Source organism: Perissodus microlepis, chromosome 5 (genome assembly GCF_051167445.1).
Source record: "Perissodus microlepis isolate ML-2025 ecotype Zambia chromosome 5, ASM5116744v1, whole genome shotgun sequence".
Lineage (NCBI taxonomy): Eukaryota > Metazoa > Chordata > Actinopteri > Cichliformes > Cichlidae > Perissodus > Perissodus microlepis.
Genome location: NC_140465.1, coordinates 29131920 through 29150314, shown reverse-complemented (window position 1 = coordinate 29150314; position 18395 = coordinate 29131920). Strand labels below are relative to the sequence as shown.

Below are 18395 nucleotides of genomic sequence, written 5' to 3'. Positions count from 1 at the left end.
TAATGTCTTCTGTGCTCTTGGCTACTGGACAAAGAGCAGCTAAATAGAGCTTTCAGAAAATGTAATCAACCTTTTGGCTGATGCATCAGAGGAGCAGACAGAGTACGCTACAATAACAACTCTCCCCCATTCACATTTGTCTCCAATCTCATAATACATGTTTTTAAACCAAAGTAAATATAGTGGATGCCCTACAGGGACCTTCTGTCTCAATTCACATCTCACAAAACTAATCTTCTCTCCCGGGCTTATTCTTACTGTACATGTGGATGAACAAGGATACTCCTGCTGATTGCTCATAAACACTGGCATTGTGAGTGGAGTGGCATTGCAGTGATTGGCGGAATGATAAGCAGACTCACAGGGACACTATGTGCTGATACAGCGATGCTGTCTGGGTGAGCAATAACCTTCACACAGCGGTCAATGTCTGTCGCAAAGTGGAAGGCTTCGTCTGCCCGTTGACACCGATCTCTTCTCGAACACCTGTGGAGAAACAGAAAGTTCTAGGTAAAAATGTATTAAATAATGTCGAGCTTAGTGTTGAATCTCACTGAGTTTTATATGTTATTGTTGGTCAATCAGCACTTTACTCCTAAAAGACCAGGCTGCTGCGGCTCAGAAGGTAGAGTTAATTATATACCAATCAGAGGGTCAGTGATTTGTACCACAGCTCCTCCGATCTGCAAGATACTGATCCCCAATTGGTGCCTGAAGCATCCATCAGACCATGAGTGTGTTTGACAGATAAAAAGTGCTTAAAGTGAATAGATTTGGGTTATAGTGCCAAAGTACTTTAACTGCTCAGTGAAGGCAGAAAAGAGATATATACAGTTTTTGGGCAATTATATTTTTTTTAATTTTGCCTCTAAACACAATCTCTATCACTTAAAAATCCTCACAACTCACCACTGTTTCACATTCCTCATCCATGTCCTGACCCACCCTCGAATGGTTCTCTGCTACTTCTGACTTCCTCAAGCACTACCACAGTTCCTCTCTTGGCACCCTATTATATTCTTTCTCTAGAGCCACAAAAGCACAGTGCAACCCGTTCTGGCCTTCTCATAGTTGTCCATCAACAGTCTCAATCCAAACATTCTATCTTTAATGCTCTTTCTTGGCCATTCTGCCATACTGCTGCTACTGGTTATTAACTCTCTTCTTGGCCTAGCTTCAACAACTCTTTCCCATATCCTCATGGTAAAGCTCATCATCTTTATTCCTCTGTTGTTAGTATAGCTCTGCACATCATCTTTTTTTCTTGAAAATCAGTACCTGTACACTTCTTCATTCCTCAGCCATCCTCTCACTCTCCATGATAGTGTTAAACAAGCTGGTCAAAAAGTCCACTGCCCTCCCTCCTAGAAATCTCTGTATATTCACAGGTATGTCATCTGGACTGCTTGGACTGCAACTGCCTTTGCTCTCATCGTCCTCTTCAAAGCTGCTCTCACTTCGTCCTTACCTCTGCACTTCCTTCCTAACTTTCTTCCAACTGTCTCCCTCCCTTGCTGTCATTTTCTACATTCATTCATCTTCTACATCTTCATCTTCGACATTGTCTACATTCAAAGTACTGGTTCCAACATCTCTAAACACTCTCTTTACTTGTTACATTTCCCTTTTTGAGGGATCCTTGATCACCCTAACCTGCTGCACATCCTTTCCAGCTCAGTCTCTCTACCAAGGTCAATCAATACAAGTCTTTTTTCCTTCCTTAATATCTATCCTCACATACAACATTTCCTTTGCCACCTCTCTCTTTGCCATATGCCTAGCCTCTCAGTACTCCTATCTACTTTCTTCAACTTTTCTGACTGTCCCACATTTTCTTTGCTAACCACTCTCTTTCTTTTCTGCACTTTCTCATTCTACCACCGAGTCTGTTGAACACACCAAACACCTTGACCTCAGCACTACACTTTCCTAGTCATCTGACAAATCTTCTTTACCCACCAGAGCCTGTCTCAACTCCTTCCTGGACTCAACTTTCTTCCTTCTTCCAGTTTACCCATGTGAAGCTTCCTCCACTCTTTAATGTCACCTTATGTTCCTCCCTCTTATTGTTGTACGTGTTCACCACAACTATTTCCATCATCTTTCCTACTGCATTTCTCTCCTCTCTTAACACATTGAAGTCTGCACCAATCACCAATCTCTCCCTCTGGGGACACTCTCTACCACTTCATTCAACTTACTCCAGAATTTCTCTTCCAACTGACATCCAACCTGTGGGGCATAGGCACTGAGAACATTCAACATCACCTGTTTGATTTCCAGCTTCAAATTCATGATCCTGTCTGACACTTTCTTCACTTCCACAACACTATTTATTCAAGATTACCTCATTAGCCTCTATTCTCCTATGATAAAAAAGCTTGAATCCACTCCCAATGCTCCTGGCCTTGCTTCCCTTCCACCTGGTCTTCTGCACACAATATATCTACCCTTCTCCTCTCTGTCGTATCACCCAGCTCTCTCCAATTCCCATTCATAGAACCAGTGCTGCTACTTTGGCTAAATCCAAGTTTAGATAAAACCTTTAGCCATCCATATCTGCTTTTTCAGACATATTATATAATATATAGCAAATATAGACTGAGTTGATATGAATTAAGTTTTATATAGCATTTAAAAGTATTTCCAATTGTGTCCAATTACTTTTTATTTCCTATAAATGACTTTAAGATGCTGGTTGTCTCTATAACATTTCACTTTGCTTTTTTTGCGCAGAGGAAATTACTGAGCAATAGAAGAATAGCTTTAACTCCCAGACTCCAACAGGCAATTAAAAGTAAAAGTGAAAGGGCTGGCAGCATACTGTGACCTTAGAATAATCCCGTAAGAGAGAAGTGCAAAGTAAAAAGATATTTTAAGTAATGGCAAGAAGTGGAAAGGACCTTTAAATCTTTTTTTTTTTTGGCCAGCTTTAGAAATGTAGGATTTGATGTAGAGATTATATTGATACTACCATCTTTTATGGAGACATTATAGCAGTTTTCTCTCAGAGAGACTCTATCAGACTGTACGGTTTCTATGCTGTACTTAAACACAAACACTGTTTAAAAAGAATTAATAAAGCGTATCTGTGCTGTAAAGTTGAACTAAGAAAGCAAATCCAGAGAGCATTTTGACTGTACACCATCATCTCTTTCTTTTTAACATGTAACACATGCAGCAAGGGGAGAAGGTACTTAATCCACTCTCAGAGGCTGTTGAGGGGGTGGCACCTCCTGAAAGAGCTCAAAGAGCACTGAGGCCTCTGCTGTAATTACAACACGATATAAAGGTGCATTGGAAACGTGGTGACAGCTGTTGCTGGCTCGGCTCCTTGAGGCGGACCGCAGCCACAGCAGTGTAGACGGTCACCTTCTAACCGCTCATCAGATGAAGTGCTCCTGAAAAAAAACCGTCTTTCATCTCTGACTGTCTTTCATTGCCTTTTATTTTTCCCTCTTTTATCCACCGTGTTTTGTCTGATGGAACCATTTGTTCGTGTTTCCTTCAGGCTCTTTGCATGCTCAGAAACGCCCCCCCCCCCCCCCCCCCCCCCCCCACACACACACTCTGTTAGATAGGTTCTTTGGTTCACCCTGCCAGGGGTAGGAAACTGAGATCCTGAAAGCAGTGTATGTGCCACACTGAGAGAGTCATTCAGGCAGCTGAAAAAGACCCCAATCTGGATTTAATAGACAGAAAAACAAAGTAGTCTCATTCTGCAGTGTGAGAGATCATGATTCACTTTGGGTTACTTGAGGGAACAGCAGCCTATCTACTCACTGATAAGTGTAAGGCATTAATTTAAATAAACAGTTTAATGGGACTTTCAGACAAAGTCAGTACTCAGGGAGAAAAAAAACAACTGTTTAATGAAGTAATTTAGATTTTAAAAAGCACTTTTTTTCCTTCTTCCCACCCAGTTTGATAAAGCAGAGAGCTGCAATTTAAATAATGCTGATCACCATCAAGATATTGCTGGCTGAAATGACGACGTCATATGATGACAGCAGTAAATCCCTGGCTGAGGTCAGATTCAACACGACGGCTGGTTCAGAAACACAGGGTTTTAATCTTCTGAATCCCCTTTGCTCCATATCGAGGTATTATGCAAGCTAACCTGGGGTCAGATAATTAAGATGGAGGAGATAAGCCTGCCCCGTCAGGTCCAAAATGTTCCCCGGGTATGTAGAGGTGCAGCTGGTACACCTGCTGTGGCTGTAAGGCTAATCCCTCCCTCCTCCATTAAACACCCCTTTTCCTCTTGTGCGACAGACAATAAAATCTGGTGGGCATGCAGTTTCTGCTGTCCCAAATAGCGCTATTTAGGAGGGATCACACTGTCCAGTAACCACTTCCTGGCTTTATATTCATCCTGCCAGCTGTTGATAATGGCAAACTCCATGGAGTACAATAACTGTGTTATATTAAACTCAACAAATCATGTGACTACATACAGTAATTTTGTGCTTTTAAATCCCTGGGCTATGATGAGAGTATGGGATTGTGAGAGAAGATAAAGTGAGTGGACTTACATGTTATACAGGACGCACCAGCCACAGTGGGGGTCACCAGAGCTCAGACACTCAGCACATGTACTGTACTGCTCACAGGCCTCCACAGGAACTTGAGCCACCTAAACAAGAGGAACAGTTTAACAGCTCAAAAAATTTAAAAAACAATGCTATAAATTCTAGTGCTATCTTGTTGCAATATTAACATCTTTTTTAATCTATAGCAAATCTGTAAAGAGTCTTGAATCCAGTAGGAGCCCTGTAATGTTCATGAACATATTGTCCAATTTAGATTACAATCAATTTTACATTATTAAGATAAATGTGGTACATTTGTGCCCACACTGTGTAATCTTCAGTGGACATCCAGACAGGAAACATGGAAAAATGGTGATGCAAAAATAACATGCATGCATTATTAGCTTTCTGATCTGAACCCGGAAATATCTGTAAGTGTCCCAAACCACCAGGCCACCTGGACACCCAAAATAGTCATACAGAAATATGCAAACATTGGTCTTATACAAACTATCCTCTGAAACTTGTTATAGATGTGGCTACCGAAATTTGCTTAGAGGTGCCACATATATTATTTTATCATCATATTTCACACATAGTGGGACATCTAAATAAAATGATAATAAAGTAATTCAAAAGCACTGACCAATAATCCAGAATACTGACATATGACACGTCTAAACTGGGTAGACAGTGTATTAAATAGAATTTTATCCAAAAGCCATCAACCTGTGCATCAATTATACTGATGTCATGGAGTGGAAATAAGGCCAACAAAGGCATGCAAATAAAACACTGACGAAATAATAAGCAGCTGATGATGAGTGAGCAAAGCCCATTTCATCATTTTGCCTATTTTGCACTATAAGGAAGCCTCGTCAGAGCTCGCACTCTGAAATATCCCAAAGGAAAACAACCCGTTTTTTCTCTTTCTAGCTGCAGACACAAATTTGCAGTATGCAGTACTGTGGGTTTACCCACATGAAGAATTGCCAGATTTTTTTGTCAGAAATGACTTGAAATGACACCAAAATCTGAGAAGCAGTTTTGCAGCAATCTTCATATTTAACTTTTTTTTATAACCTTTAATAAAGGATTTTCTTACGCACCAATAAAGTATATTACACTGTAGCCATATTATATAGGTCTGTACTATTTTCCACATCTGCGCAGACAGAAACGCATTCTAACAGACAGGCTGCCACACTCTCTACTTCTAGCACCACTTCCATGCATGAATGTCTGGCAAAGCATAAGCTCTCCATTAGCTGCTGTTGCGTTTGCACCACCCCTGCATACAAAACCAGTTAGACCCGCAGCCTGAGCCCAGCTATTTTATACTTTGTTATTATTCTGGGTCTGGACATATGATGCAAGCAATTTCCTGATGTAAGCAATCACAAATGAAGAGTGGATTATGGATTAGAGTGTCTCCGGTGCTCTTGATAGCATAAGTGGGTGCTCTCTCAGGTCTGTGTTGGCAAAATGGATTATCTGCTGCTCCCTTCGAAATAACTTTCTCCCTTTTTTCCAGCAGTTCAGAATCCCTTCGGTGCATTCCATTAACAAAATTATTTTGCAGCACGGGTGGAGCTGAGGGCTCTAAGTACATATCTGACGCAGTAGAAATAATCCATGAATTGTTGTAGACTGAAGCTCATCTAAGTTAACAAAGTTGGTCTGCAGTGTGACCTTTACAAGGGGAGAGCTATGGATCTTCTGTTTTCTACTGTCTGTTCTGAGAATCAGATGTGAAACCTGCACCGAAGAATCAGGGTTGATTCATTTAGTGGAACTGATCTGAGCACGGTCTTACTGAGTTGAATCCAAATAAGCTCAAACAATATGTCCTGTGTGTGTGTGTGTGTGTGTGTGTGTGTGTGTGTGTATAAACACAAACACACATAATAAACTGTGTGTGTGTGTATAAACAGGAATATTTGAGATGCAGGCACAAAGGTAAGTTACAACACAACAACGGTCACTGGATCAATTACACTATTACAGTTACATGATATGCATCCATTCAGAAGGTCTCCAGTACACCACCCTTCATGTTGTGTTGCACCTAATAAAATGATAAATATAGCAAGCCTCAGAAATATCAGTTGCATAAAGTCCACTTTGATGGTCATAACAAGACAACAAAATATTATTTCATTCAAGATCACTTTGTGGTGACCCTCCTGTCACTTTGTCTTTTTAGGTCATGTGTCCCATGGGTGGAGTTGTGAAAGGCCCAGCCAGCTGGCTGACACCAGGGTTAGGGTTTGACAATTTGATGGCAAGCATAAAAGGAAAAACGCTACACAATTGACTTACTAATTTACATGTTAAATACATACATACAAGTGAAATCACACGGACTTCTGCGTTTTGTTGCACACTTAAGCCACTCATAACAACTTGACATAAAATAGAAAATCAAAGATACTAATTGGAACACCTTGCTCAACATTTCATAGTTTTCAAATGTATCTAGATAAATCTGATACAATATGTTGAAACTGCATTAGTAAAAATCTGTTTGGGTGAAAAGTTGCCATGAACAGAAAAGGCAACAACCATATTTCACTATAAATAGGCAGTTGTGTAAAACAAACAACAGAATTCAAAGAAGCACAGATGACTTGCAAAAACAATGGCTGCAGTTACATCTTTAATTTGTTTCCACGCTTGGTTGTCAATTTACTTAAAATGATTTGTATGTCTGGCAATTTTATCTTCAGTGCCAACAAACAACAGCAGCAATGCCACTAAGCTTTGTAATGTGTAGACGGCACTAAAACATGTAGATTTGCATCTGCAAAACTCTGCATAGAGCTAATCACACGCTGTACCATAGCAGCGAGTGGTGTGTGCATCTGACTGAGCAAAACAGAATGCTGCAGACTCTTATAGAAGCAGCTTATTAATCACAAAGTACCCACACCCTAAAGCATACTCTGCTTACACTCTATTTGACTCTAAATGGGACTAATGTTTCTTAAGAGTACACAATGAGTCACCAGGAGTCATTATCCCAAAGACTTTTATGGAATCTGAGATCTTTATGTAGTAGTCATCCTTTGCTGGTCATTAAAAAGAATCCAGGTTTGGAGACACTTCTCAGATTGGCGGCTATACCCATGTTTAATTTATCATCTAAAGCACCAACACAGAAACAACACAGCTCCATGATGAAGCCATTTCTCTGTAACCATTGGTTAGAACAAACCCATCTTCACACTCTTCTTTCATTTTGAGCTCAGTTGCACACCCCTAATATTTTGAATGGTTGTGACTCTATTGCATTGACAAAATTGATCTAAAGTTATCCCAGACTGACACATGTAGTAACATCTACAGAAGTACTGGAAAATGATCTTTGTGTAGTTCTTGCTACAGTAGTTTCAAGGAGCATATTTTACCATAAAAACGCACAGACACAAGACCAGCCATGGTATTGCTGCGGGTGAAAGCACAAGCTAATGCTGTTGTTTATTTAAATATTCATATTTTTTGTAGTGACCTGAACACCCACAGATAAACAGAATGAGGCAGTCCAAGGGGAAATCAAGACATGGTCACTGGTTCTGAGTTGGCTAAACAGGGAGCTGAAACAGGAGGGCGAAATTCAGATATTTTTAGTTGTAAAAAACAAGCTGGAAAATTACGAGAAGAGAGCACTGGTGGAGATCACCGACTGCAACAACTTAAGAATATGTATTTCCACACCAGTAAATTTGTATGGGATTTGAATTTTCTTTGTTACAGAATACATCTCAAGTAGATACCTGTTCATCTTGGAATATGGCTAAGAAAGGAAAATTTGTGCAATGTTCATATGAGAACATAATGTATATGTGTGTCCTTTATATATATGTATGTCTACAATCGTGTTTGCTTAAATTAAGCACAATTTCTCAGTGGATGTTCAGCGTGCTGTAGATCCTCATGAATCATTCATAACTAGACGGAGTTTTAGTATTTCTCATCAAGCTTTTGTTTGCCTTGTGTTTTTTCATGGTATTTCCTCATTTCAAGCAATCACAGTAAACCAATAAATATGCCCCTTTTCCCCAGAGGCAAAATCTCATTCTGACTGCTTTTGAGCATTGTATCGTGGTAGAATCGGCTGATGATCACATCCACTTTTCTAGCTTTGGGAAAATCTTTATCGTCTCGCAACATCTGGGATGGCCTTACACTAATGCTCGACCTTATTATCTGACCAATTCACTATCTCTGTAACACTTTCATCCGGATTTATTGGAACTTTACGAATGCTGTCAGATGAATATTCAGGCTTTTAGACCTCTGTGATGCTGTCATCCTATATCCTCAGTCTGATTTGGAAAAATCCACAGCCATCACATGACTACATGATTGCATCGCATTTCACTGCATATCCAACACCTTTCCAGCCTTTTACAGTATGACTATAGCTGTTTCAAAAATTGTGCTACATTAAATCATAAATATAAAAATATTAATATATGTTGAGCAGATCAGCTACTGATCGGAAGGTTGGTGTTTCGATTCCTGGCTCCCCCAGTCCACATGCCAAATATCCTTGGGCAAGATACTAACCCCAAATTGCCCGATGCGTTCATCGGAGTGTGAATGTGTGTGAATGTTTATTAGTTGCACTTGAGTTTAGAAGTGAATGGGTGAATAATAAGAATCAGTCCATTTACCATTTCAGGATATGAAAAAAGTCTCTATTAACATTGTAATGCAGATTTCTGTTAAATTTAATTTCTTCACTTTATCGGCTGTAAACACTTAAAACATGTTACGTTAGTTTAAGCGAACACCTTTAGAGAGAGGTTTCTGTTTGAAACTCTCTTGGCCCTTTCAGCACCCTGGCTGCTGTGATTCCACAACAGAATAATTTGTAACTCAAAAGGTACTCTGTAGTTGTCAGGCTGTATATTTAGATGACAGCGTAACTCTGATTAATTAAGAATAATATGATTTCATAATAATGCAATAAACAAATGAGGTTACAGATTAGTGAGAGGCTGATTTTGTCAGAAGAAGTACTAAATCACCTGCACAGCACATTCACTTCGCAAGACACAGCTCCTACCAGCCCGTGTTAACAGTACAGCAACACCTGAGTTCATTAGTGGATAAGTGCTGATAAACGGCTGCAAATTCTGGAAGTGTTACAGTAGTATGAATGCAAACTAAATCAAAAGGAAAGAAAATAAGGATGACAAATATAAACCATCTTAGATCCATATTTCATTTTTAAATTGCAATTACAACATCTGTCTACAAACAGAGAAAGATGTACCATGTGGCTGCTGATGAATATCTATGCGGTTTAGAAACAATTCAAATGAACACGTTTGGACCATGATAGGTGTGTTGGTAAAGGCGTGCTTCAGCCCATCTGAGTTTTGGGGGAAGGTCCCACAAAATAGGCTGGGAAACGCTGGTATACTGTACTCTCACATACAGGCAAGGGTTAATAAATAGGCACAGGTAAACAAAGAAATGGTTGGGTTGGATTTCAAGCAATGATTTTACATTTCACAGAGTGGCACTTTGAAAGATTGCTCTGGAAAAACCCTGCAGCACTTTCCCCCCCTTCTTCTTTTAGGTTTAAAGCCTTAGCCATGACTTCACAGACTGAAGAGTGACATTCAGTGAGGTTTTAGTGTGTTTGGATTCTGAGCATTTCTATTCTTAGAAATGATCAAACTAAAGGCATACAGTGAGAAAAAAGATTAACTGCTGTGAAGATTTTTTTTCCATATCAATAATGGCTTCCAAGGGGTGTTTTGGTGAGGACACAAAAACACACACATCCACACACATACACACGATCCTCACTCTTCATCATCATGCTAACCCTGCATGTTTCACCCGGCAGGAGACAGAGGGGCTCATTGTTATTCTACAAGGGTCGGCTGATCTCAGCCAAATCTGTCTGTGCTTCGCTCCTCATTCCACATCATTTCTGTATTGTTTGGCTCCCAGGAATCTGAAAATCTCTCATCTCTGGGATCTACTGGAAATGTGGGAAATCTGTGAGTGAAGCCCTCTCCCTGGGGGATTCCTTACCCATGATACGGGGAAGTCTAAAGGGAAAGCTGAGCAAAGATGGAGGAGGAGACAGAAAGCGGAAGGCTTTATTCTGTTTCAAGCTCCTGGAGGCTACAAAGCCAAAGCTGTTCTAATATTGAGAGAAAATGCCAGGCGAAGCAGGGTTTGGTTATTGCTCTGTTACTGTGCGTCACTGAAGGCGGAGTGAGGAGAATAGCTGGCTATCTCCTTGAAGGAAGCATGTGTCTCTCCTTGAACGACCAGAGCTCATCAATAAGTTATGCCCTGTCTCTTCCAGTCTATCACACAGAAGGAAGAGCTGCCTTGATTTGTTTTAGAAGACGGCACCCAACACAAGACTGTCTCTATTCTTCCTCCAATGACATTATGTGTTGTCTTAAACTTGACGCTTTTATAGATTTTCAGACTGTTTTTCAGGCTCTCAGGAAAGAGTCAGAGCCACTCTGATGTAACTGACACAACTGCAATTGTCCCACTGCCCTTTGGCTTTCTGTCCTGTGACTCTGGCTCAATAAATTCCAGCAGTCAGAAGACAACCGAGAGCAGTGGTAGAGACTTTTTTCTTTCTTTTTTTGGCTGCACTGAAACCTAATCCCATTTCACAGTGGCATGCCAGCGCGCCAAAATAATCACTTGATGGGAGTTGAAAGTGATTACCACTGTTCACTCTTATCTCCAATGAGTGCAGAGAATATCGTCCAACAACAACGACAACAACTGCTCGCCTCTGTGATGCTGGGCCAAGTGAGGAGCAGATGAGGTGGAATATAGCCACACAGAAAAAAAAAGCCGCCACTGGTTTTGTAAGGGATGTGTGTGCGTGTGTGTGTGTTACGTACAAAAGATGCATGCGCTGTAAGTCGATTCGCATGGATAAGTAATTGGAGCAGTGGTCCATCCTCTTACACACCGTCTGCATATTTAACAATCCCTTCTGTAGACGTACAGTTCATGAATGTAAGGGAATTATTGTTTTAAGGATAAGTCATAATCCTCTGCTTCAATTCCAAATAAACAGTATTAATTTATAATTTAGCATAGCTTAATGTTTTTGATTTGAAACCGTTTTACTTCTGATTCCAAAGCTCCATGCAGAAATACTAATCTTAACTGAATGTGCAGAACATTTCTTTTTGCAACAGCCTAAAAAAACAAGGATTATTTATTTGTTTTGGCCCTCAATCCAAATCTAATCATCATTATTAATATGTTTGTTCAAAACCGCTTCCACTAACCGATTTCCAAAAATACTTCCATACTGTATGTTTCTTGTCAACTAAAACTCTAAATTTCGTGCTACACGTGTTGTGTTTAACTCAAGGACATGTCAGCATGCCGAACACTCGCTGTCATAGGGGCTTGAACCTGTGGGCTTCCAGCTGAAGGACAGCCTCATCTGTTGCTGCATCATCCTGCTTTTCCAATGGTTCTCTTGACAGCAGCACCAACATGAGGGCGTTTCCTCACCTGCTTGCCAGACATGACATAGAGAGAGTTCCTGTCCAGAGAGAAGGCCATGTCCCTGAGGATGGGACTGCTATCCTTCATCACAGTCACTGTCTCGTACAGCACTCCTCCTTCCAGAGGGCTGTCCACCCTGACCTGCAGAGGCATAGACAAACACAGAGATGAAGAGACAGTGACTGAATGGTTACTGTACATTTGTAGAATTAGGACTCTTCTCTACTATGTAAGATTTTGTATGCTTTCTATGTTTTGTTAAAAGAAAACTAAATGTCAGCTTTATAAGAAATATGCGCGGATGGCTTTTGCTTTCAGTTTTATGATCACCCACTGTTATGTGTAAAGTTTGGTATGTTTTTCCACTTTAACTTGTAAAACTAAAGGAAACCATTCTTGGCTCCATTTGGTGCACAGCAGTGTAACGACTTCAATAAAATGTGAAGCAATAACCATCAATGCATTTCTCCAGAGTATACAACTGTAATGAAGGTCCATACAAACTATACAAGCCAGTAACGCTTTATTCTTCGTTAATGGCTAATCGGTTGTAAATAAATGCTCCTCCCTTCCAGCGGTCCATTAGAACATCAGCTCATTATCTAAAAAGGCACTTATGTGAGAGGACAGACAAAACAGCTTGTTAACTTGTAAATGAAAAAGAACAACTTGAAATTAAATGCAAAGGAAATGTTTAAGTAGTAGGTACTGTAAATGAGGAGATCAAAAACAATTCAATCTCTGTTAATTCAGTACAGCGATGTCTTCAAAGAGGAGAAATAAAGAGCAGTTCATCAGTTGTTACATTAAAGAGCTGTGTCTACTTAGAAAGCAAGCTGAAGGATTTTTTTCAGAGTTTAATGGTGTTCAAACACCATTAAATACCAAACAAACTTAACCTGAGAGATCTGAGAGATTAGTCAACCTGCTAAGCTGTAGATCAGGAATTAACTTCAGTACATAATAGAGATGGCACGATATCACTTTTTTATGTCCGATACCGATACCGATATCATAAATTTGGATATCGGCCGATATAGTGTGTTTTTTAATCAATAAAACTGTTTTTTTAAATATTTTGCTGCTTTTTGTTTAAGTTCATACTCAAGTTAAAAAAAACAAACACTAAAGCTATTCTGTTATACCTGTATGCAAAAGATACACCCATAATATTTCATAGTTCAGCAATACTGATCAATCTAATAAACTTAAACCTACTCCATCCTCCCTATTCTGGTATTTTAAAGAGTAAGCAACCTAACTAATAGGGTTCTAAAACTCCCAGCAAAAAAAATAAAAAATAAGGAACCACCCTCCACCTCATGATGCTTAAATGACGTAATCAACTTCAATTTGATGCAGTGTGTGAAAAAAATGCCCAGAAATAAATTATTTTTCAAGAATAATTAAACAGATTCAACATCTTTCTTCAACAGAATTGCAGACTGCACAGATGGTACCTTCCCAAAGGAAAAAGTAGTATAGCTTACTAGACTTAATAGTTACTATATACACTAATGGACTTTTATACATTTTACATCAGATTAAAACTTTGGGTGTAAGATTCGGATAATTATTTATTAAAAGCTAGACATTTTATATGAGAATAAGAAAGAAAAGTATGTCTTTGTGCCCCCTTTTTCCCTGTTCATGCCCTATCGGCCCCCCTGGCTAAACTTTGCTAGATCCACCCCTGCACAGTTACCAGCCGTCAGCTGCGTAGAAAAAGATCCTGGTGTAGAAAGTAATATTAAATAAATTCTAACAACAGCTTATCAAGGTTAAACGTGCTGCTGTTGTTCAGCCGCTGGTTTCCTCTTTCTGGTGCAAAGTGGGCGATGAACAAACAAGAGAGACGAACTCGCTACAGAAAAGCTGATCAGCTGATCATTGATCAGTTTCATGATTGAAGTAGCAGCAGGAGAGGGAGGGAGAGAGAAGAGGCAGTCGCTCCATATATCGGTTGTTAAGCTTAACGCTGGAATGCTTTACAAACATTCAGAGATGAACTTGCACATTTGCTTTACTTCTCTCTGGGATAACTTCCTCGGAGATGAAATGCCGGATGCTACAAATACACACAGCCGCTCTATCTCGTGACGCATACTGCTGCAACGTGCTACGGTTATGAGCTGAGTTACGCCATGTCGCAAGTTTTGTGAGGTGCTTTTTTGATATTTAATGGATCGGATTACATTTTTTATTTCTCTCCGATATCCGATCCAGTAATTTACGTCAGTATCAGACCGATACCGATACGTAATATCGGATCGGTCCAACTCTAGTACATAACGGTTGATTTTATAGTTCTATATGCTATATTCTATCCCATGTTCCAAAAACATGTTTAAGTAGGCTTTAGTTGAAAGCACCTTTCACGTTGCTTGGCTACTAATGCCAGTTCTCGCAGGCTTTATAATAAGCTAACATTTGGCACCAAACATCACAGCTGTGGATTTCACCAAGATGAAATTGATGTTGATCTTCTTATCTAGCTCTCAGACAGCAAGTAAGCAAATTCAAAAATGTCTGTCTCACAGCTTAGTCACAGTTTGTTTTTCCCTCAACAGTTACCTCTGATTTCCCAATGTGTGTTTGAAAGCTTACACAATAAATTCGGTGAGGGTATTTGAAATGGAGAGTCTGTGGTTGCTTTACATTTTATTTCATTCTCCTTCATTTACATTCCTGACTTGTGGCGCTTTGCAATAGTTTTGCTAGCGTGTTCACCCAGTGCCACCAAGACAAGGTACATTTATAGCCTGTGGTGAGACTGAGGGGAAGAAAAGGGAAAGACAGATTAGCTGCTTCTCATTCAGTAGTCCAACTGGTTATTGCGCCTCTGACCCACATTCACCCCTGAGGTTAAAGCAGTGACGCATCTGAGTTTTGAAACGTGTTTAGCAAGTTCAGCCTTAATTTGACTTTGGAGTGACTTTCAGAGAGAAATCTTTTGGGGCTCATTAAATGCAAGCATAGAAAACGAATGCCCACTGGTGAAGCGGTTTCGATTCTCCTCTCCCACCTCTACCAACAAACAAGGTGTGCTGCTTCGGTAAAGCAAACAAATAAGCAGGTCTGTCTTTGTGAAAAGTGGCTCACTGATATGGAAGTTGTCAATCTTAAGAAGAGCTTTTAGCTGAAAAAGCCATTGTTATTCTCAGTATAACTAGATGTTAGTGATATATTGAAAGTGTTCATTTTTCATCATTTTGTCGCAAAGACAGAAATTGTCTTGTTTGTCTTTCTCCTTAGTGCTGTCCTTCAATTTTATATTTCACAAAAATACCTTTATTTGCACTCACAATGCCCTTTTTTTGTAATGCTGGTGAAGGAATGATGTGCATTGCATCACTAAAGTGATGCTAACTTGACAAGTGAAATAGAAGTCAGAAATGTGAAACAAGAGTCTGGGAAAAAAAACATAGTGGCAAGGGGGAAAAAATCTCATTAGCTATGCAAACCCAGGTGGAAGCCCCATTTAAATTCCAAGGAGACTGGATCATTAAACATGTGATGCAATTACAGTAAAGCTGAATTAATTTCTCAATCATAATAATTAAAATAAATACAAGATAATGAAGAATTGGAGAAGAGAATTGTGGGAGCGGTTTGGAACGTCTGCAGTGTGATTATGACAGACTTCCCAGCATGAATCCCAACACGTGGACTTAGGCGACCTCGCCACCCAAATCAAATCTGACTGCAGAAGATTCTGAATGTGTGCCAAGCTTAGCTTGCACACATGGCGGCAGAGCCTCAGCAGTCTCTCAATGGGGACAGTCAATCAATACAAACTGATTACATGATTGGATCCCCTGGGCACCAAAACTTCATCAATCAATCATGCCTCCACCTTCCAGGCAGCTGTGCCTCTCCAACCGTCAGCTCTGCCATCCAAGAATGAAAAGAGGGTGGAGGGGTGGGGGCATAAATATGTGCTAACGGGTGTGTCTGTTTGTTGGTGTATGCGGCTGGTGGAAGGGGAGAAGCAAAGATATGTCATTGTCTTCTATGTTAACACCAAAGTTGCATTTACAATAGCAACACAGGATGGCCTCTTAAATCCAGATCATAAGAGGACAGACACTGTCTCTCACCTGTCAGATTGTTAATAACTCAACACCATGCACAAATTATCCTTTAAATAGTTATTTCAAAGACAGATTTAGTTCAGAAATAAGCTTCTTTCTCTCGCTCTCGCTTGCTCACTCTCTGTTTTTGCTCTCATTCCTTGTCTGCTCGAGCTACTATTCCTCCTCCTCCTCCTCCTTATCCTATTCCTCTTCTCCTGTATCAAAATCCCACACAGTAATGGAGCCAGTTTACATTATTTTTCCCACACTCTTCTTTTCATAAATAGCAGCACAAACAGAAACCAGAGAATGTGAACATTTCTGCAGTGAAACAATGTTTAAGAAAGCCCAGCACAACCGTTTAGAGGTCAGATACCGAGCGGTGTATAATGAGGTTGACCAGGGGCCAGGGATACAGGGATGAACTCGGAAAAAAATACTGACCCATCACGACCGATTTGTGGTGTTTGATTTCAGCGGATTTAAAAGTGGTTTTATCATCTAAAGCAGGCCTGACCAGGCAGAAGCCCTCTGGGAGTACAACAGGTCCTCAATCTCTTCTTAAGCCCTACAGCTTCATAATGAGAGTAAGGTGGGTTTAATTGGTTTTATAATGAGCCTGTTTTTTGGATGTTACACACACATTTGCACACACAGGCATGCAAACAAAATAAATTACACACTTGTACTCGTCTGTTGCCTGCTTTCAATAAATCGGTAGTTTTAAATTGTGTGTATGATTACTTGTTTGATCAATACACAATCTGTTAGACTGCAGAGCACACATAAGAATACTTACAGGGCAGTACTTGTATTGAACCATTAACTTTTTTTTTTAATACAGCCCACATAAAATTCAGATAATTTCTAAAACTCATGTAACCATTCACCTTGGGGACAGTAAGAATTAACAGTTTAAATATTTTAAAGACAAAATTGCCTTCACAATCTGCTGCCCAGTCAAGCATCATTCACTAATTTGACCGATTTTAACAGTTACAGGCTACAAAGCTCAAGGCAGTCTGTATATGTATAGGTATTTTTAGTCTTTAATGGGATAGAGGGAACAACAGCTAATTTCAGACTGACTTCATTTTTACTTCTGTTGCTTTCGTCTCTGGGGACAGACCCTGTGAACAGGTATTGGCTGTGCAGTTACACTTCAGCATTGTGCTAGATTTCAGAGCACCTCAAATGCTTTTTGGTTGTGCTTTGCTCTTTTTTTTTCATGTTTAATAGTAGATTTGATCCACTGTGGATGGATCACATGTCTAAATAGGGTTGTGGTAAAGTAGTTAGGGCATTGCTTTAAAGTCAATACCAAGGACTGCATATTTTCCAAAAAACCTTAGGAAACCTCTTTTTGTTGAACTTCCTGTGTGGTCTTTGTCATGTAACAGAAGAACTGTACTGTTTTGCCATTGATACCACATGTTCATACAGTATGACCTCAGTGTGCCTCCCATTTCATTCTCTCATCCCAGCTGACAAGGATATATATTTAACCCATGAATAACATTTAAGCCAATAACAGCAATATCCTTCCTGCTGCTGAAATTCCCTTGCAGAACCTGTGATGGTTATAAACAACCCAGCTTAGTTTGGCCTCTACAAACAGATATGCAACCTGAGCCCATGGGCTCTTAACGAAAACAGCCTAGCTTTCTAGTGGATGGCTTTGCATCTTAAATGCTGAGCTCCACTCTTATCCTGTGAGAGCCAAAGAAAACAAAAAAAAGACTTCTAAGATGTCGCTTGGTTTGAGCCGTTTTGGCTCCGCTGTAAAGCTGCCAGACCTCGTATGAGTAATACACTCAGTCAAAAGTCTCTCCTGTGTGTATTTACAGATGGGATTGATTTCAGGCAACGATATTAAAGCAGAGGAAGTACACTCATAAATGTCTAAAACGACCTGTTTTCTCCTGAAAATGGAGAAACATTGTAAAGCAGATGATTCTTATGTTTATGCACTGACCAGCCAAACTTGAGAAAGAAATTCTGTCCATATATGGCCAACCAAGCTGTGCCCAGTTAACCTAAACATATGGATGATGACCCAGGAGGCAAAGAGCAGTCTGTTCAGTAAATCATTCCCAATCTGCCACTCTGACAAGGTTTGTCCCTGAAGACCAGTTGTCTGACGCACTCTGACCTAGACATGGCAAGCCTGGTATAGCTGTTCTTAAACAAACAGTTTTCTAGTCTTTATGTCACATTATGCCAGAAATCAATATTTCATACTCCTCCATGCAACCATTTCATGAAA

The 18395-nt window shown here is 40.0% G+C and overlaps 1 protein-coding gene across 1 annotated transcript in view; it reads right to left on the bottom strand.

Moving 5' to 3' along the window:
• The window catches only part of LOC146387556 (plexin-A2-like), an 81081-nt gene that overhangs the window by 35295 nt on the left and 27391 nt on the right, over window positions 1–18395 (bottom strand). Inside the window, exons 4-6 of the mRNA XM_084929236.1 lie at window positions 12060–12194; window positions 4536–4636; window positions 363–486 (exon numbers count right to left, since the gene is read on the bottom strand). Of these exons, the coding sequence (XP_084785362.1) occupies window positions 363–486; window positions 4536–4636; window positions 12060–12194 (360 nt within the window). The remainder of the gene's footprint in view (window positions 1–362; window positions 487–4535; window positions 4637–12059; window positions 12195–18395) is intronic.